Source organism: Typopeltis vanoorti, chromosome 18 (genome assembly GCF_054136105.1).
Source record: "Typopeltis vanoorti isolate ZY-2024b chromosome 18, IOZ_Tvanoo_1.0, whole genome shotgun sequence".
Taxonomy (NCBI): domain Eukaryota; kingdom Metazoa; phylum Arthropoda; class Arachnida; order Uropygi; family Thelyphonidae; genus Typopeltis; species Typopeltis vanoorti.
The window spans coordinates 79,395,278-79,422,714 of NC_143566.1; the positions used below are offsets into that span (position 1 = coordinate 79,395,278).

Sequence of the window (27,437 nt, forward strand, 5' to 3'; positions counted from 1 at the left end):
TGGTTGTGCCACTGATCAGACCCACACTTGGACTATTGTGCTCAAATTTGGTCACCTGGTTTTCAATGTGATGTGGAGACACTGGAGAGGGTCCAGAGACTAGTGACTAAGATGATGCTAGGACTTTGGAGTGCTCGCTATGGAGAGAGGTTAAAGATATGTGGATTGCAGAGTTGGATGGATAGGAGGAAAAGAGGTAATATGATAGAGACATTTAAGTTAGTGAGAGGATTTTATCAGATTAATCCATAGGGAATTATAAAAAGAGTAGATGGTGAGAGGGGAAGAACCAGAGGTCATCCCTGGAAGTTATGTAAAAGTGTGGTGAAGAGGGGTGTGAGGAGTAGATTTTTTACATGGAGAACTGTCAGTGGACGGAATGCATTACCAGAATGCATTGTTAATGCAATAAGTGTTAAGGATTTTAAGATTCTATATGATAAATATGTTGTCAGTTGAATGATCCTCCAACAATGAGTCTGCTGACTCCATGAAGGGTGCAATAATAATAATAATAGAAACAATTATCTTTTTGTAAGTTTTAAGGTTTTGCTTTTGAAAGAAAAAAAATTTATAACCTTATTAGTTTTAATTTCTCCAGTTACTTCATCAACTATAAATTTTGTTCCTTTCTGATTAGGCTGTTGGACAATAGAATATCGCACTTGTCCATTGTGACCTTTATCTTGATCTGTTGCTTTAACCTAAAAAAAGGAGGGAGAAAATCATATAATTCAATGCTTTTAAAATGTTTATAATACATTATCCAACAAAATGAAAGAAAAATTAGATAAACAAAAAATTAGTTACAGTAACTTGAAATATAATTTTTTTTAAAAACATAAATATCACTTATTAAAGGCTATAAATCTATAGCATATAGCAATTAGCACAATATACAAATCTTCAGCAAAAAATTCAAAAAAAATTAAAAACCTTCATTTGCAGCAAAAACATCGACTTTGATTATGTATAAAAGCTACAGGAAATTTTTTTTTCCTTCCCCATTTGGTTATAAACTATATTATACCAGAAAAGAAATTATATCCTTATCTAAGTGTTATTATTTAATCCTTTATCTAAGTGTAAGCAAACAAAGTTTGCATTTGAAGTACCTTCACAACTAGCTACTTGTACATAGAGGCTGATGACTTCACATCCATTACTTTAGAATCCCACTTCTTTTTCAGAAGTGTATATTATTATTATTTTTATTATTACTACCCTAAGACCACATGGAGTCAAAGACTCATCTACGAAGTCCCTTTTTCATACACACAGCTCATCATACTGCACATTAAACATATTCATTTTGCTATGCATTATTGGGTAAGGTTTCAGTTTCAGCCTTTATTATTATTATTATTATTCAGGCCTCCATGGAGTCAAGAGACTCATCGCCGGAGGTCCTTCCTAAGAAACACAGTCTATCACACCACTCGAACTCTCTGACCATTCTTGCTCTCACCACTCTATCAGGCAATGCATTATTCCACCATCCTCCAAGCAAAGAAACCACCTTACCCTCTTGCTCACTGTTTCCTTTAGTACTTTCCAGGGATGGCCCCTTGTCATTGAGATCTCATTAGAGGGAGTCAGATCCAGAAGAGATACTAAGGCTAACGATAAGGTCATAAACGTTTTTTTACTACTTGTATATGAGAAATATCTGACTTTGGCATTAATTCAATCTTAGTATCATAACTCCTCCAGGTCTGCACCCACTAATGTGACCTCAATAAAGGTCAAAACCAATCATGTAGTGACCTTTCCCATAATACATAGCAATATGCATATCTGAAAGAAAGTGGGCTTTGCATTATTGAATACTAAAGCAATTAATGTGAGGTAAGCTTCTATATTACAAGTAGCCTAGTCATGAAGATACTTCATGCACAAACTTTGTTTACCTACACTTTAATAAAGGATTAAACAAAGGATTAAAAAAAAGGATTAAACAAAGGATTAAAAAGGATTTAATAAAGGATTAAAGAGAGAAGTTGAGAAGGCGAGTGAAAATTATGAATGGTATGCTAACAGAGTTGTGTGAGGAGAAAGGAATTCATTTCTGAAAGTGTGGGATAAGTTTGAGAGGCAGATAGAGCTGTATAAAAGAGATGGCCTACATTTAAATGGATTCGGTGTCAGTCAGTTGGAGAAATCCTTGCTGCAAGAGAGAGAGAGAATGACTGAAGAGTATGTACGACCTAAGGAAGCAAGAGATGTTGTGGAAGAGCAGGATATTAAGATAGGCAAGTACATGAATGGAGAGGTGAAGTGGCTCAAGTGAAGCGAATGAGAGAGAAGGAACATAGAGTGGACAGGGGGACACTTCGTGAACGTGTAGATGATGGTTTCAGGAGTAGATGTGCGAGTGCACAAGAAAGGATTAAGATAATCAAAGATATAGGGGTGGCATTTAGGTCTGGGGAGGGGTATAATATCAGTGATGATAGATAGGAATGGACTTCAAGGGAGACTGTGAAGGACTCACATCCAAGAAGTGGGGTTAGTGGAACTTGTTACAGAAACAGAAATATAATAATTACACAAATGTACTATTGTGTATGTTTACAAATATTAGAAGTATTTGAAACAAGGGGAATGAAATTTTAGTGTTGTAGAATTCATTCACCAACTAAGAAAAAGAAAAATCTTGTCAATAGTATTGCCATCTATGGCCGAGGCCGAGAACTTTTCAGACTACCCTCGTACTTGATAGATTGCCTGTAGACCCAGTGTAATCTTTCTTTTCCCATCTCTCTTCCTCTCTTGCTCCTAATGCTGTTAGAGTACTTGAGAGCTAAAGGGAGTGATCTTTCCATTTCTCTTTCTATTCATCTTCCTTTTTCTTGCAATAGGAGTCTGCCTTCTTGTCCAAGGTTTTGGCCCTATCCTTAATGAACTTTGCAGGAGAAGGGTGGCAAGCCAGCCCCAGTATAGTGTTGCAATCTATGGTTGAGGCCAAGAACTTTTCAGACTACCCTCGTATCACACTGATGGTACTGGACTGCAGGAAATTGAGAATAATGGTACACTGAGCACTGAAATTCAGAGGATATATTGCAAAAGTTGGCAAAATAGCTCAGTGGATTACTTGAATGTTGAAAAGAATGCTAACTAATAAAGACATGGAGGTTATTGTCCCTCTTCATAATGCTATGATTTGGTCACATCTTGACTATTGTGCACAAGTTTGATAATCTGGGCTTCTTTAGGATCAGGAGATGGTTGAGAGGATTCAGAGATTAGTGACTAAGATGGTCACAGGTCTGTGGAACACTTGCTAGGATGATAGGTTGAAGGTGGGGGGTGTGTGGCAAAGTTTAGTTAATATGCAGAAAAGAGAGAACATGAAAGAAACTTAAGTTATTAAAGGGGTTCCATAAGATCAACATAAAGGAAATTTTTCACTACATGATGAATAGAGAGAAATAGAGGTCGCCTCTGGAAGATGTGTGGTTAGTAAGAGTGTGCAGACTAGATTTTTTGCTTAGAGAATGGTGGAGTGAAGTAGATTGCCAAAATGAGTTGTGAGTGTTCTGTCAGTGAATGAGTTTAAGGAGAAATATGATAGGTTGTGTGTGTATAAAAGTTGGTGTAGGTCTCTCACTTAATAATATAATAATAATAACCCAGCTGAAAAATGATTTGGAGATCAGAATTTAGGATTGTAAAAGTTTTGGTGATCTATGTAGTACTAGGTTTGTCAAATGAGAAAGAGGAGTGCAGTATACTCATCAGCAAAACTATGTATTGGATTTATGGTCAATTAAAAAAGGTCACTGATAAAGAATGTCCAGTGGATGGCAGCATTAGATACAAATTGAATATAAAAATTTATAATATATAACATTTAATGTACTACTAGAGAGGAAGCTAACAATCCAGTTGCAGAAGTAAAATAGATTCAATGCAGTTGTGATAGTGTAAAAGCATTTGACAGTTTAGCACAAAGGCTCAAAGCTTCTAACAACTACTTGAGATTTTCCAAACTTTTCCATGGCATTTTGCAAAGGTGGACAACTGTACAAAGATCCTCTGACAAATACTGGAAGTAATTAATTAGCTGAGATGTTTGCAGGTAGCAGAAAGGTTGAGCATTAATGGGCGTATATATTAATTTCAACACATGGAAGTGATTATTTGATATTATAGATTTGTCAACCTTCTCAGGAATGGTTTGAATATGGGCTAATTTCGAAGCTAAATAACAGACACCATGGGAATAAGAGAAGAAAAAGGCGACAAAGAACAGGACTTGAGCACAAACCTTCTGAGCAATCAGAGAAATACCATCATAAGCTTGGACTTTCATATCCAATTTGAACAAAATTCTTCTGATCCTTTAATGGCAAAAACTCAAATAGAGAATGAATGTTGCATGTTCAGAATGGTAGAAGAACATTTACCAAGATCATCACTAGAAGAAATGGAGGAAAAAGTAAGAACCCAGAAGATGTGCTTTTTCTATATAAAAAATTTGTTACACACAAAGTTCATCAAACCATTCTTTAAACTCGTTCAAAGTATCTGCATTTACCACAATGTCTCTCTCTCTTCTTCTCTTCAGTCTAAGACAGGTTGAGTCTTCTCTTGAGCAGGATCTTCCAGTCTTCTCTATTCCTTGCTGTTCGAAAAAGTTCCTTATATGTTCTGCATTCCAAGATGTTCTTTATTAATTTCAGCCAGGTAATTCTTGGTCTTCCGGGTCTTCTTTTTTTCAGTTGGAAAAGTACAACCACAATGTCAGGCAATACGTTCCACTCACCATACAAAGAGCCTGCTCACATCCTCCTTATACAACCTTCCAAGCATGTTCCCTTGTTCTATCCACTTCCCCCATTCTACAAAAAATTTCTTCAACATTAACCTGGTAACAACCCTTCACCAACTTAAATGTCTCAATCATATCCCCTCTTCCTCCTATTCACAAGACTTGCTTTGCAAACTGCATTCATTCAATCTGTCCTCATATTCCACATCCCAAAGACCACTTATGACTTTAGTCGGTCTTCTTCTCTGGAACCTTTCCAGATATCCTCATCCCACTGAAAACTAGGAGACCAAATCCATGCAAAATAATCCATACAAGGCTTGATTAAGGCCTTATACAAGGAACCAGAACTTCTTATTTCTACAAGTTAAGGTCCTTCATCTTCTTTGGTGCATCAATCTGAAGATTGGTTAGTTATAGCAGCACATCATAACATCCTGTCTTGTGACCTACTTTTTATCTCTTCATAACTGTTAGCGCCAGTTAGCATCATGTTATTTATATATGAAATTCTTGGTCTGCCTCGTGGCCTCTTTCTTTCTACAGTCCCCTCCATTATTTCTGTAATCAGTCCCCCCATACCTCAGATGGTGTCCAATTAGGCTTTTTCTTTTCTTATTGATGTGGTTCATTAGTGACTGTTTTCATGAACTATATTTAGAACTTCATTATTTTTTCTTTCTGTCCAACTAATTTTCATCACCTTTCTCCTGCACCAAAGTTCAAATGGCTGCAACTTTTTGTAGTCTTGTTCTGTTAACATCCAGGCCTCACAATCATATAATGCAATGCTCCATATGTATGTTTTCACTAGCCTTTTTTGAGCTGGGTGTTAAGTCCTTTACTGGTGAAAATGTTTCTTCTGTTGTGCAATGCTTTTTTGGCCAAGATTATTCATGTTTTAATATCTGATTGGTTTCTTCTATCTTCTGTGGTAAGACTTCCAAAATATTTAAAAGAGGACAAGGTCTTTCATATCATTGCCATAATCAGATACGATGCCTTCCATGAACAAGGGATGTTGTAAATGCCAGGATGTTTGAAAAAAGCATTGTTATCCTTTGGTGATTTTAACAAGTTGTGAACTGTCTTAATTGGTTTGAAAGTTACTCTTATTTCATATGGTTTAAGAAGTGTTGCAATCTTCTGTGAAACTATCCCAGCATAAGGAATGGCAATGGAAGATTTGTATTCAGTTTCTTTGGGTTGCTGTTGGAGAAAAGCATCTTTTGAATTAAATTTTTTGGATAGCTGTTGTCTTTCAGGGTTTCTGAAGAAGAAAAGTGCAGATACCGGCCAGTGTGAGTTGGTTTGTGGTAAACTGTTAGGATAATATGTCCATCCACTTGTTTTGTAATTAAGGCATCTAAAAATGGTAATGGGGTGCTTAAGGGTCAAAGCTGTATAACTGAGAGGAGACCTCCACATAGCCTTTAAAGGAATGCGGAGAACCGACCAGGGCTTCTGACCTAATGTCCAATCCTCACCTTCTCGTTGTGCACCCTGTTGGGTATCTACTTTGATACTGAACGAACGAGGATGGGCTGGCAATTTGGGATTTAGCCGACAAATTGTATTCTTATTGGTTAAACCAAAATAAAAAATGATGGTACAACATGACAAAATTTCATGCCGGCTGGGGCGTCGCCCGGTTAAACAAGGCCCCCGTTGTTTTCGCCAGGGAACCAGGGCGAACAGCGAAAAGTCAGCTACTGGAACAAATCTGAAAACAAACCCCAACTCAACATCACCAGAGTTAAAGATCGGTACTATCAACGTAAGAAGCCTAAATGGCAAAGAAATGGAGCTAGCTGAGGAATTAGATAAGTACCAGATCAACATAATAGGGGTGACTGAAACAAAAAAGACCAAAACTGGTGAGATCTTTCTAAGCAATAAATACAAAATGTTATATTCAGGCAATGACAATCAAGGAAAAGAAGGAGTACCCATAGTATTCAACACAAAATACGAGGTTAATCTTCTTGAATGGCAGTCAGTGTCAAGTAGAGTAATGTGAGCAAATATCAGAATCGGGAACTGGACAATGAGACTTATTTGTGCCTATGGTTCCACAGAAGGTTCTACTAAGGTAGAAGTGGAGAAATTTTTTGAGGCTTTAGAAAAAGCAACTGACACAATGAAAAAGGAAAAGTTGATCCTTGTTGGGGATCTAAATAGCAGAGTAGGAAATGATTGTGAGCCATACAGAAATATTTTGGGAAAATTTGGAGAAAAGAGCAACGCTAATAATAATGGCAAATATCTATTGGATTTCTGCTCAGGACATGGACTGATTATTACTAACACCATGTTCCAACATAAAAATGTGCACAAATTCACATGGAGAGAAGAGGCTAGGAATAAGAAAAGTCTCATTGACTATGTTATTGTTGATAGTGATGTTTTCTCCCTGGTGCAGAACACCAGAGTGTACAGAGGATTTGAAATTGGAAGTGATCACTATTTAGTCTTGAGCAGGATAAAATTGAATTTCATATTGAAAAGAATAACATGTAAGAAAGTTTTAAAGCGAATAAAAGTTGAGCAGCTCTCAGATGTGAACTGTAGACTAAAATGCACAAAGATTATTGAAGAAAAAATGAAAGAGTTTGAGAACAGGAATCAAACCTTGAAGATTCAGTGGCAAGCCTTGAAGAAAGCCCTGATTGATTCAGCTAGAGAGGCATGTGGTGAAGTTGTCTGCAAGGATAGAAAAATTAGAACTCCATGGTGGATACAGAAAGTTAAAGAGACAGTGAAGGAAAAGAAGAAAGCATATCAAAAGTTCCTGGCAAATAAGTCAGCTTTTACTCTTACAGAATACAGAGACAAATGTAAGAAAGCTAAACAGTGTGTAAAACTAGCGAAACAAAAGTCATGGGAGGACTTTGGCAAGAATATAGAAAATAAATATCAAGAAGGTGGCAAAATATTCTGGAGGTTGTTGAAGAAGCTTAGGAATGGAGGAAAGAGTGCTGTAAAAGTAGTTAGAGATGATAAAGGTGATATGAAAATGGGAGAAAAAGATATCCTTGAAGTATGGAGTAATTACTTTGAAAAACTGCTAAATGAAACAAGCAGTGATGACAGCACAGTGATAAAAAACACTGACCAGGCATGCAGTCAGGAATACATATCCATACTTGAAGTAGAAAAAGCCATCAAAGGCTTGAAATGTGAAAAGGCAGCAGGAGTAGATGATATTCGACCAGAAATGCTGAAGTATGGTGGTATAAAAGTCTTACAGTGGCTGCACTACATAGTTCAGAAAGCCTGGACAGAGGGACGAATTCCCGATGATTGGAGTAGAGCTCTCATAGTACCCATATATAAAAAGGGAAATAAAACTGAATGTGAGAATTACAGGGGTATTTCCCTACTGAGTGTTCCTGGCAAGATCTATGCAAGTATACTTGAGAAACGGTTGAGAAGAATTGTGGAAGAAAAGCTTGGTGAAGAACAAGCTGGATTCAGGCCAAATAGAGGCTGTCAGGATCAGATCTTCACTTTACGACAAATAGTCGATAAAGCATGGGAATATAACAAAGATCTGTATTTAAGTTTTGTCGATTTGGAAAAGGCATATGACAAGGTGCCAAGAGAGAAGCTATTCAATACGCTGCAGTTATATGGTGTTAATGGGGCATTATATTAAGCAATACTTAGTCTTTATTTGATTTGTAAGTCAGCAGTTAGAATTGAAGGAAGTACAGGAAGATGGTTTAATGTTAAATCTGGTGTGAGACAAGGATGTACATTATTCCCTCTGCTATTCATTATCTATATGGATCACATTATGAAGGAAAGTGGTATTAAACCTGATATCAAAATTGGAGATGTTAAGGTCAGCTCTTTGCTTTATGCGGATGATGTTATACTTCTAAATAAATCCGCTACAAGTCTGCAAGATTCTCTGACTAAATTGAATAGCTGTTGTAATAGATATGGTATGAAGGTCAGCAATAAAAAGACAAAGACAATGAAAATAGGCAGAATCATTGAAAATATCAACTGTGTTGTGAATGGAGAACCTGTGGAACAAGTAAAACATTTCAGCTACTTAGGCACAATTTTTACTAAAGATGGTAAATTAAATATAGAAATAGACAACAGAATCAGCAAAGCTGGTATGGTGGGAAGTCAACTGAATAAATTCATATGGAATAAGAGAGAAATTAGTCGGAACACTAAATTAGCTGTATACAAGACAGTGTTCAAACCAGTTTTAACTTATGGATCTGAGAGCTGGGTCAGAAGTAAAATGCTTGACCAAAGACTAGAGACCGCAGATATGAGAGTCCTGAGAAAGATTCTAGGCGTGAACAGATGGCATCAATGGGAATATCATATTAAAAACGAGGATATTAGGAAAGAACTTGACATTGTCAGCATCCAGGAATGCATTAGCAGAGCTAATCTCAGGTGGTATGGTCACTTAAACAGAATGGGCAAAGAAAGATTAGCAAAACAAGTGTTCTCTGCCAGGTTGGCAGGAAAACGACCCAGAGGAAGACCAAGATATAGGTGGACTGATACGGTACAAAGTGCCTTAGACGATAGAAATATAAGATCTGATAATGTTGGAGTCTTGACAAGTAACAGACTGATTTGGAGGAAAATTGTAGATAGGAAGTTAGTAATGATGTAATTTTTTCATGTAGTACTGTCATATCCTGTAAACTCCTTGAGGGTACATAGCAGGAATTTGATGATGATGATGAAAAATGGTAATTTTCTATCTCTCTCAGTTTCTAAGGTGAACTTGATGTTTTGATGGAAAGAATTTATCTAAGTTAAGAAATTCAAAAGTGCTACTTCTGTGTTTCTCCATATGATGAAAATGTCATTGACATAACTCCACCAAACCACTGGTTTTGGGTCTAATTGTGAAAGAATGTCTTTTTCTACTTTTCTCCATATGCACAAGCATAGCAAGACCAGCTAATTGTTTGTATATCGTTCCATTCCATTTGAAGAAATTTGATTTTAGACAATGTCTGAAAAGAAAAGTAATATCTTGAGGATATAGGTTGTCTAAAATGTTGATGACTTCATTTACGAACTGAGTCACTCTCCTGGCCTGCTCCTTATACTCTTCATGCAACTGATTACCATTATTCATCATATGCTGGCTCCAAAAGTGTCTTCTTCAAAATTTCATGCTTAATCCCCTCATTCATCCATTTTAGATTTATTTTATTCAGCCTTTTGACCTATGGAATACATTCCCTCCACCTATGAAATACATTCCCACAGTGATGCTGTTATGCATTTCTTTGTCAGTTCCCAAACACATTTATTTCCTTACCGCTCAACTCTTCATTCCATGCTCTAGCTCCATTCTGTCTATTAAGCTTGACATAATCACCAGCCTTGTAGTTCTGCATATATCCTTTCCTCCCAGAAGTCTTCATATGACCAGCCACAATTCATGTGATAATTTCATCATCACTCTTGCAAACTGGAGGGAAGCACGAAACCCCACTAACAATTACATTCTCTGATAAAATGATCAGATCTAAATCTCTCGATCCTTATGTGTCCACCTTTACATACTGTCCAAGATAGTTGTCTCTCAAGAACTTGAGAAATTCATTTTCTCAAGAAACCTATCCTTGTTCACTAACTGAACATGTTTATACATTTGTATAGATGACAAGAAGACAAATAAACATGTCTTCCTGTCAACTACCACCTCATTGCTTCAAAATCACTGCCACTATTCACCTCTTTCATGTCTACCTTACATGGACAATTATAATTTTCCCTTGCTATCATCAGCAGCACTCTCCCTCCCTCCCTTCTTCTCCTTTGTCCTCGTGAAAAACACTGTACCTTTCCATTTCTATTCCCATTAGGATTTTATCTTCATTTAACCATGTTTCACTTATTCCAATGATTCTAGGAATAAGGACAATTTCAACTTCCTTATTTCTGATACTCCTGACATTTGTAAATAAACACAGCAGTTCACTTTTAGGTCTATAACCAGTCCTACCCAAGCCATTTGTTGGTTGCAATTTTCCCACCACACCTGCTCTTTCCCAATCATCTTTATTACCACTTACCATATATATATATATATATATATATATATATGCTCAGTCTCAACTACCTCACTCGCATCCCAATCTATTCCATTTCTATGTCGATATTGACCATACATGCATTCACTAATACTCCCAACATCCACTTTCCTTATGCTGTGTCTGTGTCTACATGGGCTCTCTCCCATTTCCCCTGTTCCATTCCCTCTTCATCTCCCACACTACTACTGTTTCCATTGCCAAGCAGTTCAGTCTCTTCTGTACCACTCTCTTGAACTTTCACTTCACCTCTTACTTCTGATCTCTTGCTTGCATTATGCACTGCACTTCCATCTAGCAACCGGTTCTACAGTTTGCACCCTCTAAAGTCATTCAAATGCAATCTGTCATACCTGTATAATTCCATTCTTCCCTCAAATACATGCCATACATCCACAAATGCACTTCCTTCTCACACAGTTCTGCCAGTATGCCATTCATGATTCTGATTCTCTGTCTCAACTCATCATTGTCATACCTCAGCAACACACTGACAATCTTTCCCAATATACTGTTATTTAACTCTCCTCAATAACCTGATATCTGCCCTTATGTCCATTTATCGATATATCAACATTAAAATAGCAATACTATTAACATAAGGAACCACAGTGTTAATGGTATTAACAACACTAAACAAACTAGTTTATAAAAAGATGTTTTATTAACCACCTATATTTTGCTGAATTTCAAATCAGCATTATCAGAGCACAACACACCATTTATATGCAACGGTGAGTAAGTGAAACAATACAATTAAGATGAACAAGAGATCTAAAGCTCTAATTTGGGGCCCTCTAATGTAAAAAAAAAAAATCTTCATATCTAAGATAATAAGATCTAAAAAAGATCTTAAGAACAAAGCAACTGCTACATAGCTGTAATACTTTTTTTTAACAACATTAGAGGGTACCAAATTAAGACTAGACCTTTCATCCATTACAATTGTATTGTTATACTTACTGTTATGTATACACGGTGTGTGTTGTGCTCTGATGATTCCGATTTGAAATTCAGTGAAATATAAGCCAGTTAACGAAACATCTGCATAAAGAAATCATGTAAAGTTCTGCAAGAGACACTTAAGCAGAAACAACTGTCTTACACTTTAATTTCCTGAAGTAATTTGATAAATATCCAGTATTGCCAACATTTACAATTTCCATTTCTGCTCAATTACTATTGGATTAACAGAATTTCAGACCAACTTCTTCACTTGCTAATATGTTACACTAGAAGTTTTATTGTCATGAATTTAATGTTCTACAACCTAATGATTTGCAGCAAGAAATGGTCATGCAACTTGGTCAAAAATTGTATGAGTAAGCGATTTCTTAGTCGCCTCCAGTAGATTTTTACATAATGTTTATAACTTTTGTATCTATGTTTCTAAACTGTATTGATATACAAAATATAGAATTTACATGATACAAAACCAGATATGCACTAACTAAATGAAATGGTCACAGATAAGATGAATGAAAAATCATATGATCTAGTAGTTAAAATGAAATTTTAACTGCTAGAGCAAAAGAGTGGGAGCAGGATATAGCAACAACAGGATGAGTAAAGTGAATGGCTTGAATTGCATATATGTTGTTTAATACACTGGTGTCCAAAACCTAAGGGAAAACACCATTTCTGAAGATTATAACCGAAAGTTCAAACAAATCAGCTTGTGGTAATTTATATAACTGATAATTTTGCCTAGAAAGCAGGTACACAATGAAATTTTAAATTGTTGCAAACAGTAAACAAAATAAAAGGCAGAAGGCTGTGCTAAGTGAATTGTGTTTGAAGCAGTGGCGGCCGGTGAAAATTTTAAGTGGGGATGCTGCATATACAAAAAAATAAAAATAAAATAAAATAAAAAATATAAAAAAAAAATATAATAAATTTCTAATCAGTAACGAATTTATTAATAAATAAATTTACATATTAAAAATTGCTTTTTTAAAAATATTTCATCCTCACCACAAACAAACACCAATAATAAAAGTTTCGTATCAATAGCAATGACAAGCACAAATGAATATCGGCATTAGATCGCAGTGCATTTGTTTCGTGTAACGATAATTGAAAAAATATAATTCTTTTCATATTTTCAACAGTGACACTCATCATAATTCAGCCTTGTATCTATAATAAATAAATAATTATATGTTATTTTAACAAAATAAAATAATATTCACAAAAAATAGTTCACCACACATACACGCACCAATAATAAATGTTTCATATCTCACAGAAATAATGTGCATATGGATACTAAAAATACACTGCCATTTGGGCAGTGTCTGAATGACGTAACATGCAATGACAAGCACCAACGAATATCGGTGTTAGATTGCAGTGCTTTTGTTTCGTGTAACGATAAATGAAAAAATATAATGCTTTTCATATTTTCAACAGTGACACTCGTCATAACTCAGCCTTGTATCTATAATAAATAAATAATTATATGTTATTTTAACAAAATAAAATAATATTGACAAGAAATAGTTCACCACGCACCAATAATAAACGTTTCATATCTCACAGAAATAACATGTGTAAGGATACTAAAAATACACTGCCATTTGGGCAGTGTCTGAATAACATAACGTGCAATGACAAGCGCAAACGAATATCGGCATTAGATCGCAGTGCATCTGTTTCATAATCTAAAGCATTAATAGAACAATTCCAATTATTAACTATTCAATCAATGTCAAAACATAAGCTGTAGACTTTAACATATTGTATTGGATTTATATAATGTTGTAAGCATTGTTATTATTTATAAACACAAACAAATTTTAAAATTTTCATTTTTTCCTTGGGGGTGCTGCAGTGTCGCAGTGCTTATGTACAGGCCGCCACTGGTTTTAAGGAATAAAGTTGCAAACTTGGATGTCTTGTAATGTCTCAAAGACATCATCTAGATGATTTCACATGGGGGAAGAATTACTGGAACACTTGAAGGCCACAGAATTACTGATATTGCTAGAGAGTTTGGAATCTCACTTAGCATTGTATCCAGGGTCTCGACAACATTTCAAACCAACAGAATGTGTTCCATGCATTTGCTAAAACGTCACCATTGCTCAACCATTATTATTATTATTATTATTATTATGTCACCTCCAGGGAGTCCAAAGACTCATCAAGGGAAGGCATCTACTCTACAACTCTGCTTCCACCACTCACAATCCACCAACTCACTGCAACTACGCCAACACCATCTACCGCCAACCACCACCACTAGTATTTCCACAGACAATCACAAACATCCATGCCGGTGGTGGGATTCAAAACCGCAGCCTCTTGACTGGAGAGCGGACACGCTAACCACTCGCTGGATATGGAGCTTGGAGCACGAAGACAGATTTTTGGTTATAACAGCAAAATGTAATCAAGCACCATGGCAGGTCAGCTTGAAATTCAGCTCCATTCAAGCACAAGTATGCAGATGGCAAGACATCTGCAACAAGTAAGTATATACACCCAAAGGCCAGTTGTCTGCATCTCTTTATACACAGTTCATTTTAGAGCATGTTCTCAGTAGTGTTGTATCCATAAAAAGTGGACAAGATACCAATAGGCTAATGTGCTATTTGCAGATGACAGTCGTTTTAGTCTTTCCTCTGATTCTAGACAACACTTGATCTGGCATGAAAGTGGTACTGCTTACCATCACGAGAATGTTCTTGAAAGGGATAGATATGGCAGTAGTGGGATCATGATGTGGGGAGGCATTATGTTTAATGGATGCACCAAGTTAAAGTGCTGGAAAAAGGGGACTATTACTTGTGAATGATATTGCCACGAATTTTTCAATGTCATATTCGAACGTTCTGTGGGAAAGAACTCATTTTTATGGATGACAATGCCACACCACATCGTATATGAGCAATGGTGATATTTCTGGAGAACAAGGATATTAATCGAATCAAGTTGACCAGCACACTCCCCAGATCTCAACCCCATAGAACATATTTGGGACACAACAAGGAAGATGCATTGCTGCTTGAAATTCCCCTTCAGAAAACAAACAAGGTCTTATCCTTGCTCAGGAGGAGGAGTGGGCCAGTTTGCTTTAAGACCTTCTGAATCACTTAGTGATAAGCATGGGTACAACATTGTGAGAGCAGCATCACAGTTTGTGGGTGGACACATTCCATAGAGAAATGTCTCTCCGCATAGTGTTCTGCAAGCACTATACATTAATTCCTGAACTACATCCTTAGGAAATTTGTAACTTTTGCCAAAAATGTATTGCAATTTAATTTGTACAAAACTTATAACACATTTTTTCTGTAATATAATTTATTAGTATGCTGGCAATAAATTTATGTCCAGATTTGGCTGTAGTCATGAAAATATTTTTCATAGTGCTTAAGGGTCAAAGCTGTATAACTGAGAGGAGACCTCCACATAGCCTTTAAAGCAATGTGGAGAACCGACCAGGGCTTCTGACCTAATGTCCAATCCTCGCCTTCTCGTGGTGCATCCTGTTGGATACTGAACAAACGAGGATGGGCTGGCAATTTGAGATTTAGCTGACCAAATTGTATTCTTATTGGTTAAACCAAAATAAAAAAATGATGGTACAACATGACAAAATTTCATGCCGGCTGGGACGTCACCCGGTTAAACAAGGCCCCCGTTGTTTTCACCAGGGAACCAGGACAAACAGCGAAAAATCAGCTACTGGAACAAATCTGAAAATACACCCCAACTCAACATCACCAGAGTTAAAGATCGGTACCATCAACATAAGAAGCCTGAATGGAGCTGGCTGAGGAATTAGATAAGTACCAGATCGACATAATAGGGGTGACTGAAACAAAAAAGACAAAAGCTGGTGAGATCTTTCTGAGCAATAAATACGAAATGTTATATTCAGGCAATGACAATCAAGGAAAAGAAGGAGTAGCCATAGTATTTAACACAAAATACGAGGCTAATCTTCTTGAATGGCAGTCAGTGTCAAGTAGAGCAATGTGAGCAAATATCAGAATCGGGAACTGGACAATGAGACTTATTTGTGCCTATGGTTCCACAGAAGGTTCTACTAAGGTAGAAGTGGAGGAATTTTTTGAGGCTTTAGAAAAAGCAACTGACACAATGAAAAAGGAAAAGTTGATCCTTGTTGGGGATCTAAATAGCAGAGTAGGAAATGATTGTGAGCCATACAGAAATATTTTGGGAAAATTTGGAGAAAAGAGCAACGCTAATAATAATGGCAAATATCTATTGGATTTCTGCTCAGGACATGGACTGATTATTACTAACACCATGTTCCAACATAAAAATGTGCACAAATTCACATGGAGAGAAGAGGCTAGGAATAAGAAAAGTCTCATTGACTATGTTATTGTTGATAGTGATGTTTTCTCCCTGGTGCAGAACACCAGAGTGTACAGAGGATTTGAAATTGGAAGTGATCACTATTTAGTCTTGAGCAGGATAAAATTGAATTTCATATTGAAAAGAATAACATGTAAGAAAGTTTTAAAGCGAATAAAAGTTGAGCAGCTCTCAGATGTGAACTGTAGACTAAAATACATAAAGATTATTGAAGAAAAAATGAAAAAGTTTGAGAACAGGAATCAAACCTTGAAGATTCAGTGGCAAGCCTTGAAGAAAGCCCTGATTGATTCAGCTAAAGAGGCATGTGGTGAAGTTGTCTGCACGGATAGAAAAATTAGAACTCCATGGTGGATACAGAAAATTAAAGAGAAAGTGAAGGAAAAGAAGAAAGCATATCAAAAGTTCCTGGCAAATAAGACAGCTTGTGCTCTTAGAGAATACAGAGACAAATGTAAGAAAGCTAAACAGTGTGTAAAACTAGCTAAACAAAAGTCATGGGAGGACGTTGGCAAGAATATAGAAAATAAATATCAAGAAAGTGGCAAAATATTCTGGAGATTGTTGAAGAAGCTTAAGAATGGAGGAAAGAGTGCTGTAAAAGTAGTTAGAGATGATAAAGGTGATATGAAAATGGGAGAAAAGATATCCTTGAAGAATGGAGTAATTACTTTGAAAAACTGCTAAATGAAACAAGCAGTGGTGACAGCACAGTGGTAAAAAACACTGACCAGGCATGCAGTCAGGAATACATATCCATACTTGAAGCAGAAAAAGCCATCAAAGGCTTGAAATGTGAAAAGGCAGCAGGAGTAGATGATATTCGACCAGAAATGCTGAAGTATGGTGGTATAAGAGTCTTATATTGCAGTGGCTGCACTGCATAGTTCAGAAAGCCTGGACAGAGGGACGAATTCCCAATGATTGGAGTAGAGCTCTCATAGTACCCATATATAAAAAGGGAAATAAAACTGAATGTGAGAATTACAGAGGTATTTCCCTACTGAGTGTTCCTGGCAAGATCTATGCAAGTATACTTGAGAAACGGTTGAGAAAAATTGTGGAAGAAAAGCTTGGTGAAGAACAAGCTGGATTCAGGCCAAACAGAGGCTGTCAGGATCGGATCTTCACTTTACAACAAATAGTCGAGAAAGCATGGGAATATCACAAAGATCTGTATTTAAGTTTTGTCGATTTGGAAAAGGCATATGACAAGGTGCCAAGAGAGAAGCTATTCAATACGCTACAGTTATATGGTGTCAATGGGGAATTATATCAATTGAAGGAAGTACAGGAAGATGGTTTAATGTTAAATCTGGTGTGAGACAATTATGTACATTATCCCCTCTGTTATTCATTATCTATATGGATCACATTATGAAGGAAAGTGGTAATAAAAATGATATCAAAATTGGAGATGTTAATGTCAGCTCTTTGCTTTTTGCAGATGATGTTATACTTCTAAATAAATCTGCTACAAGTCTGCAGGATTCTCTGACTAAATTGAGTAGCTGTTGTAATAGATATGGTATGAAGGTCAGCAACAAAAAGACAAAGACAATGAAAATAGGTAGAATCATTGAAAATGTCAACTGTGTTGTGAATGGAGAACCTGTGGAACAAGTGACACATTTCAGCTACTTAGGCACGATTTTTACTGAAGATGGTAAATTAAATATAGAAATAGACAACAGAATCAGCAAAGTTGGTATGGTAAGAAGTCAACTGAATAAATTCATATGGAATAAGAGAGAAATTAGTCGGAAGAACACTAAATTAGCTGTATACAAGACAGTGTTCAAACCAGTTTTAACTTATGGATCTGAGAGCTGGGTCAGAAGTAAAATGCTTGACCAAAGACTAGAGACCGCAGATATGAGAGTCCTGAGAAAGATTCTAGGCGTGAACAGATGGCATCAATGGGAATATCATATTAAAAACGAGGATATTAGGAAAGAACTTGACATTGTCAGCATCCAGGAATGCATTAGCAGAGCTAATCTCAGGTGGTATGGTCACTTAAACAGAATGGGCAAAGAAAGATTAGCAAAACAAGTGTTCTCTGCCAGGTTGGCAGCAAAACGACCCAGAGGAAGACCAAGATATAGGTGGATTGATACGGTACAAAGTGCCTTAGACAATAGAAATATAAGATCTGATAATGTTGGAGTCTTGACAAGTAACAGACTGATTTGGAGGAAAATTGTAGATAGGAAGTTATTAATGATGTATCTTTTTTGTGCAGTACTATCATAACCTGTACACCCCTTGAGGGTACATGGCAGGAATTTGATGATGATGATAAAAATGTAGTTCATCCTTAGCTTTTGGACACCATTATATAATATATATGGCAAATCAACATAACATGATGTGAGAGTGAATAAAGTATATACTGCCTCCAAGTTGTGAGAATTACAAATGATAACACCAGAGATAGATAGCTAGGCATATGCACCTTTCAGTGATAATAGTAGCTATTGAGTGAAATACCATGGGAAACAGCAATGTTATCCTTGTGTTAGGTAGAGTGAACATGAAGTGGAAGAATAATGAAATGGCAGGACCTGCAGATGTACAATGCTTGTGAAAGAAGTATAACAGATGTACTGGGAGGGGGGGGGGGGAAATCAGAATATGGAATGGAAATTAGAAAAGAAAAAGATAAACAGGATGTTAGTTGCTGGAGATTGTATTAAGGTAAAGGTAGAAGAAATACTGAAAATATTGAACGAACACTACAGCACATTTCATGTAGGTTGAAACTGAATAGTGTTGAATTATCAGTTAATTCAATTACAACTTGCTGATAAGGTATGCGATGATATGATTAAAATCTAGATTTTATTTTATTTTTTTAAATGTGAATCCCACCCATTGCATCCTGTTTCACTTATGTAGGGCAAATTACAGATATAATGAATACAGTATACTCCAGGGTGGGCCAAGCAGAGGAAGTGGATCCTCGGATGAGTTGAGTAAGTTCTTTAATTTTTAGGTGGTTTAAAGGTAGCATTAAGGTTGTATTTCTGTTTATTTTATCTGATATCCCTTTAATATATGGAATGGTTACAGTTTTATTGAAATTAGTTTATTTTTGTTTTTAGGTGCATTTTTGCTTTCTCCTGCAACTATATAAGCTGCTATAGACCAGGTGATGGAATAGATGGTGAAGATGGTATGCATAAACAAATTGATGAAATGAGTGGAAGGAGGGTAATTATTATGGGGGATTTCAACTATGGTAACATTGATTGGAAGGAGGAGAGGAGACATGTGAGGAAGGAAATGGATTTTATTCAATTATTAAGGGATAACTATCTGAAACAGCATGTAATTGAAAATACTAGGGGTGTGAGAGTGCTTGACCTGGTAATTGCATCTCAAAATTTGACTGTAATGAATATGACCATGTTGCCACCTATTGGTGAGAGTGATCATGAGGTCTTGACCTGGGAGGTGGCTAAAGGTGTGCAATTTGTGATTAAGACAGGGTATATGTGGAATTACCGTGCTGGCAAGTATGACAAGCTTAGGAGATTGCTTGGATCAGTACCATGGCATGTACAACTGCAAGGGCTGAACGTTGATAGAGCATGGGAAGTGGTCAAAGAGCATTTACAGGAGGTTATGGCTGATTGTATAACTAAGGTCCAAATAGTGAAACAAGTAGGGGTTAAATGGATGAATAACACCATTAAGCTTGAGCTGCAAAAAAAGAAACAACTATGGAGGGAATTTAAAGAAAGGGGTGACCTGCAGGCACACGAACGGCATAAAGTGCAGGCCAGAAGGGTAACGAGTGTGGTAAAAACAGCAAAAGCCGATTATGAAAGGAAACTAGCTATGCAAGCAAAAGAGAATCCCAAACAGTTCTTTCAATATGCTGCAAGCAAGAAAAAAACTGTACATGGCAAAATGATTTTAAGGAATGACGATGGTAAAGAGTTCACTGAACCAGTCGATATAGTGGAGTTACTGAGCGTGCACTTTGCAAAAGTATATCATCCAAGTGGTGACTTTGAAAAAATGAAGGAACCATTAGTTTATACGGGAATTGTGATGAATGAAGTGGAGGTGAATAGTCTATTACAGAACCTTAATGTGAATACATCTGTGGGATTGGATGGTATACCGGCACGGGTCTTGCATGAAGCGGCTAAGGAATTATCAGTGCCCTTGACCATGTTGTTTAATCTGAGTCTCAGGTCTGGCTTAGTCCCGAAGGCGTGGAAAGAAGGGAAAATAGTTTCACTGCATAAAGGAGGATCCAAGACTATGGTTGCAAATTACCGACCGATCAGCATATCAGGAGTCGTTGTCAAGGTCTTGGAGAAAGTAGTCAAGGGAAAAATACAGGAATGGATTGATGAAAATGAGATACTGTACAGAGGACAGCATGGCTTTGTGAAGGGTAGATCATGCCTCAGTAACTTGCTCAAGTTTTATAACAAGGTGACGGCTGAACTGGATAAGGGAAATGGGTTTACAGTGATACCGCTGGACCTGGCAAAGGCGTTTGACAGGATACCACATGGAATTCTAATATGTAAACTACAACATATGGGAATGGATATAGGGTTGGTGAGATGGATAGCTGGGTGGTTGATGGAGAGATCAAAGAGCAGTTTATTCAGGAGTAGAGTCCAAAAGACGGCCTGTGACTAGTGGTGTGCCACAGGGTTCTGTTCTTGGACCACTGCTGTTTAATCTGTTCATTAACGATATAGGGAAGGGTCTAAGTGGGACAGTTCATTTGTTCGCTGATGATGCAAAGTTGGGTAGGGCGATAGTGAATGCAGAAGATGTCAAAGTCTTGCAAGATGACTTAGATCGATTGGAGTTCTGGAGCTAAGGAGAATGGATGTCAATTTAATGTGACAAAATGTAAGGTTATGCATTTTGGAGTGAAAAGATTAGCAGCAGTATACCACATTGGTGGAACTGTACTCCAAGAGATTGATGAGGCCAGGGACATGGGAGTGTTGGTGGATAGGGAGATGAAGTTTAGGGGGCACATTGCGAAAGTTGCTAAATCAGCTCATCAACTCACTTGGTCGTTGAAAAATACCTTGACGAGCAGAGACAAGCAAGTTATTGTACCTCTGTACCGAGCCCTGATACCGAGACCTCATCTCTACTACTGTGCCCAGATTTGGTCACCTCGGTTCCTTCTTGATGGGGAGGAGGTGGAGAGGATCCAGTGGCGAGTGACTAAGATGATAGCAGGTCTATGGAATGAACCATATGAGAACAGGTTGAAGATTTGTGGGTTGCAGAAACTAGTTGATAGGCAGAAAAGGGGAGATATGATTGAGACATTCAAATTGCTAAAAAGATTCTATAGGATTAATTCAGAGGATATTTTTGAGATCAGGACTGGTGGTGGGAGAACTAGGGGACACCCATGGAAGCTGGGCAAGAGCGTGGTTAGCAGGGGTGTTAGAGCTGGGTTCTTTACTTTTAGAGTGGTAAATGAGTGGAATAAGCTGCCAGAGTCTGTTGTGGGTGCCATGACAGTGAGCGAGTTCAAGGCAAGGAATGATAGATACTGTGAGAATGTTGAACAGTTGTGTGAACATGATGTTTAGGGCCTCCCTCGATGAGTCTAAGGACTCCCTGGAGTAGTCCATAGTAATAATAATAAAAAAAAAAACTCATCCAAGGATCCACTTCCTCTGTTGGCCCCACCCTGGAGTATACTGCATTCACTGCATCTGTAATTTGCCCTATATAGCTGAAACAGGATGCACAATTCCAATCCAAAAAAAGGAACATAAAGGCACATTAAATTGATTAACTATGGTAAATCTGTCCTTTTTGATCATGCCCTGAATACTATACATAGAATTGACTGGAAAGGCACCTGTTGTTTACATCACACCAAAATGTGGTGTGAACATGAATTTAAAGAGGCCTGTGAAATTCTTATCAATCACCATAAATCTTAGCAATAATGTTGGTCTAAAAATTTGAAGAATATGGAAGGCACATATTCTACCCACATAACCTTTCCATCTTAGAGTTAATTATTAATAGTACTGTACATAATCCAGGATTTTAACAACTCTCACGTTAAATTAGGACACAACTTTTGTTTTAATAAAATCATCTAAATGAAATTGTTCTCTGATGATGTTATAAATAGAATACAGCTTTGATGTAGTTATTTTATTTATTTATTTTTTCACTAAACGTCAGGCCAGTAGAATAATTTTGATCAAACTGTTGTCTCTTTGGCATACTGCTTGAAATGTAATATAGCTTGTCTCTGTGTGTAGTGTACTCCAGATGATGGCCTTAATATGAAAGTCAAAATGTCAGGAAATTAAAGTAATTATTTCTAACATGGTTGCAGTCTCCATAATTTGTCTGAAAAGAATGCTGATCACCGTGTAACACTAAAGGAAAGGATAATTAAACCTTTACTAGACAGGGCATACAATATGTCATACACGTCAATTAAAAGGAATGAAGAACTGCACTACCTTAAACAGAACCTTGCACTTAATGGTTTTGAACCCAAGATGATCAGAAAAATTAAGGGAGTTGCATGTCCTGCAACTCCATTACTTAAACAAGATTTCAAGAATGCAATCAAGCTGCCTTACATCAAGAATGTCACAGAGAAAGTGGCTGTGTTGCCCCATGAGTACAACATAAAAGTGGCTTTTTTTATGTTTGCAAAAATATCAAGATTCCTACACCCACCAAAACCTCCACATCACCCCATGAAAAAACCAGACATCTATGAGATTCATTGCACTTGTGGCATTTATTATGTAGGCCAGACAGGAAGGGCAGGAGAGATCTGCATGTCTGAACATATAAAAGACATTAAAAAAAGAAATAAATCAGCATAAATCAGGTCTGGAATTCCACACAACCCCTACTGGCCATCAAGTACTTTGGCAATAAACAAAAATGTCATATATCAATCGTAACTGTTTTACAAGAAAATTTAAAGAAGCCTTTCAAATGATTAGGATCCCTAAACAATGCAATAAAAATCAAGGCTTAATTTTACATCAAGTATGGTAAACTTTCATCAAAAATTTAACAGCCACAGACCTAGGATTATAACATGCGATACCACAGAATGGGATAGCAACAACTAGCAATAAGCAATATTCTGACATGCATACAGTAAAGAATTTACCATTTGTATTAAGGTTTAGCAATTATATGTAACAGTTGTGAAGTTATCAAAACATTAATGTGTAATTAATTGTTAATAGGCTTTTTTTGTGTAAATCTTTTATGTATGAGTACCCCTGATGATATATGTCTTATGACTTACAAAAATTGTTGGATTTAATTGCTTAATTTTCTTAAACTCTTTATTTACATCGTTATTATTATTACAGGCAACTCCAAGGAGTCCATAGACTCATCGAGGAAGGCCGTAACATCATGTCAAGAACAACTATTCGATATTCACACAGTATCTATCATACCTCGCCTTAAACTCATTCACAGTCGTGGCACCCACAACAGACTCTGGCAGCTTATTCCACTCATTCATTCACCACTCTCCAAGTAAAAAACCTAGCTGTAACACACTCGTTAACCACATTCTTGCCCAGCTTCCATGCATAGCCCCTAGTCCTCCCACCACCAGTCCTATTTTCAAAAATATCTTCCGAATTAATCTTATATAGAAACCCTTCAGTAATTTGAATGTCTCAATCATATCACCCCTTTTCCGCCTATCAACCAATTTCTGCAACCCACAAATCTTCAACCTGTTATCATAAGGTTCATTCCATAGACCTGCTATCATCTTGGTCACTCGTCTCTGGATCCTCTCCACCTCCTCTCTATCAAGAAAAAAACCCATCTAGACTGGTGCCCAGTCTAGATGGGGTCTTATCAAGGATCGATACAGAAGAGCAATAACATGTTTGTCTCTGCTTCGTAAAGCATTTTTCAGCAACCAAGTGATTTGATGAGCTAATTTAGCAACTTCTGCGATGTGCCCCTAAACTTCAACTCCCTATCCACCAACACTCCCAAATCCCTGGCCTCGTCAATCTCCTGGAGTACAGTTCTACTAATGTGATATACTGCTACTAATCTTTTCACCCCAAAATGCATAACCTTACATTTTGCCACATTAAATTGACATCCATTCTCCTTATCCCAGTCCTCCAAACAATCCAAATCATCCTGCAAAATACATTTTTTCTTTTACTTACAACATATCAAAAAAAATGTTTGGGATTCTCTTTAACCTGCATGGCTAATGTTCTTTCATAATCCGCTTTTGCTTTTCTTACCACACTCGTTACACTTCTGGCCTGCGCTTTATGCCATTCATGTGCCTGCCGGTCACCTTTCTCCTTAAATTCCCTCCACAGTTGTATTTTTTTTTGCAGCTCAAGCTTAATGGTGTTATTTATCCATTTAACCCCTACTTGATTTATTATTCGGACTCTAAGTATACAGTCAGTCATTGTCTCCTGCAAACACTTCTTAACAGCCTCCCATGCATTATCAACATCTAGCCCTTGCAGTTTTACATGCCATGGCACTGAACCAATCAAACTCCTAAGCTTGTCATACTTACCAGCCCGATAATTCCACATGTACCCTATCTTAATTGTAAATTCCACACCTTTAGCCACCTCCCAAGTCAAGACCCTATGATCACTCTCACCAATTGGTAGCAACGTGGTCATATTCGTTACAGCCAAATTCTCAGATGTAATTACTAGGTCAAGCACTCTCTGATCCCTAGTGTTTTCCATTACATGCTGTCACAGATAGTTATCCCTTAATAACTGCATAAAATCCAATTCCTTCCTCCCGTGTGGCCTCTCCACCTTCCAATCAATGTTACCATAGTTGAAATCTCCCATAATAATTACCCTCCTTCCACTCATTTCTTCTATTTGCTTATGCATACTATCTCCACCATCTATTCTATCACCTGGTCTATAGCAGCACCGAACTGTATATTTTGTTCTGCTAGTCTCAATCTCACACCAAATAGCCTTAAATGTGCTCTTTTCTCTATTGTGCAGTTCCACTATTCTCCTTGGCTGTAGCTCATCAGCTATCAACAATAACACTCCCCCCTACCCATTTTATTCTCCCTGTCACTCCTGAACACACCACACCCCTCACATTCAATCCCACTAGCTATATCGTCTTCTGTCAGTCATGTTTCACTAATGCCAATAACCTGTGTCCTGGAAGTACCAAGGCCAAAAATTCTTCCTTCTTGTTCCTAATACTTCTGGCATTAGCATACATGAATTGAAGAAGCCCATTTGTCCCATCCCTATTTTGGTGCCTTATACTAACTATCCCATTCTGATTTGTTGTCCTTCATACTTGCTCGGGCATATTACACACATTCATACACTCAACTGTCTCCCTAAAGTCTGCATAACTACTCCCCCGCCCCCCTTAATAACTATAGTCTCCCTGATTTCTGCAGATCCACTTTCACTTCATTCAACAACACATTTTCAAGTCTCAAAAAAAAAAAAAAAAAAAAAAAAAAAAAAAAAAAAAAAAAAAATCCATTCAAATGCAAACCATCCATCTTATATAAATCCTTTAGCCCATCGAACTCACTCCACACATCTACAAACTCCACACCACTCCTCCTGCATAATCTGCGCATAAAGTCATTAGCAATTTTGGCCCTCCTTCTATACTCTTCACTGTCATACCGAGGCAACAGACTCACCATCCTAACTCTCCTACTCTTCTCTTTTGCTACCTCAAGTAATTCCTTCAAATCCTTTCTCATAGCCATTTTGTCTCCTTTCAAATCATTTGTTCCTGTTACTACTATCAATTCTTTGACCCTCTGCTTTTGCATTGTAATTGATTCGCTTACATCCTTAACGTTCGCACCAGGTTGGTACAATTTTGTCAAACTCTCATCTATCACATTATCATAATGTGGTCTCAATACCAAAAACGTCCCACAGACTATGGTTTATTTTGATATATCGATCAGACATCGATAACTTTTCAAATTCACCATTAATGTTGATTATTTTACAGGTTATTTTACTTTTACAGAGCAGAATAAAATGTTTAAATAAATCAAAGTCACAGTAATGGACAGTATCTCACCTGCTTTGGTTGACAATTTTATGCAAATTTTAGAAAATCAACTCTTTCATACCATTTTCCCCTCAATCTCTTATTTGACTTTGTTAATATCTTTGCACTCTTATCTCACTTATTGACAGAATTACTACAATTTTTGTATAACTTCTTGCATTCCTGTATCAAAGTTCACTATTGAATGTGAATCCAATGAAAGCCTTCCATTTTTAGATACCTCATTAATCCATAACCCTACAGGTAGTGTTGAATTTTCTATTTATAGAAAACCTTCCTTTACTGGTAGATACAGTCATTCATCCTAATATCATTTATCACAAAAGATTACCAAGTTTTATCCATAGAGACTATGTGATCTCTTATACCTTCTGTTATATGAACTAAATAAAATAAAATGACTAATGGTTACAATGAAACGACTACTCAAAATTCTGTCAGCCAGACTACAATCTGATGTGAAAAGTATTTCCATAACCTAATTTAAAGGAACTCCTGAACAAATAGCAATGCTTCCTCACAAGTACAATCTATACACTTCATTAGAACCAGTTCTGAAGCTATTTCCTTTTTTACAATCTACCAAGGACATTAACAGGTAACCACCAAGTGCCCTCTTCACATCATGTTTGTTACTTTAGACAGATGGACCACATAGCTTAGAATCTGAAAAGTTTGGCCTTTTTACCCATTCTATTGACATCAGACAGAGTTCTTTCAAAACAGACAAAGATTCTTCATTCCAACAGATTGAAATTTGCTCATTTTTTTCTAGAAACTTGTAAAATACCATGAAATCATTTGAACCTTAACCACTCTGACTATAGGCCAATTTCAAAGTTTCAGGAAGTAATTATTATTAACTATTCATAAATAGATATATATTCAGAGGCAAACCCTTAAGAAACCATTGATTCAGCCAGTAAGGATAGAAAAATCAGAACTCCATGTTTGACTCAAGAAGTTAGAGGCAATCAAGAAAAAGAAAGCATATTGAAAGTTCATGCAAAAAAGTCAGCTTGTGTGTAAAAGTCAGCTTGTGTGTGAAGCAATGTGTAAAACTCACTTTATTAATATTATTATTATTATTATTACGGGTATCTCCATGGAGTCAGTAGACTCATCGCGGGAGA

The 27,437-nt window shown here is 36.9% G+C and overlaps 1 protein-coding gene across 11 annotated transcripts in view; it reads right to left on the minus strand.

The window, feature by feature from the left end:
* The window catches only part of CadN (neural cadherin), a 1,238,426-nt gene that overhangs the window by 959,970 nt on the left and 251,019 nt on the right, over window positions 1-27,437 (minus strand). For all 11 annotated transcript variants that reach the window (XM_090407912.1, XM_090407911.1, XM_090407917.1 and 8 more), the window contains exon 9: window positions 579-704. In XM_090407912.1, coding sequence (XP_090264038.1) covers window positions 579-704 — 126 coding nt within the window. The remainder of the gene's footprint in view (window positions 1-578; window positions 705-27,437) is intronic.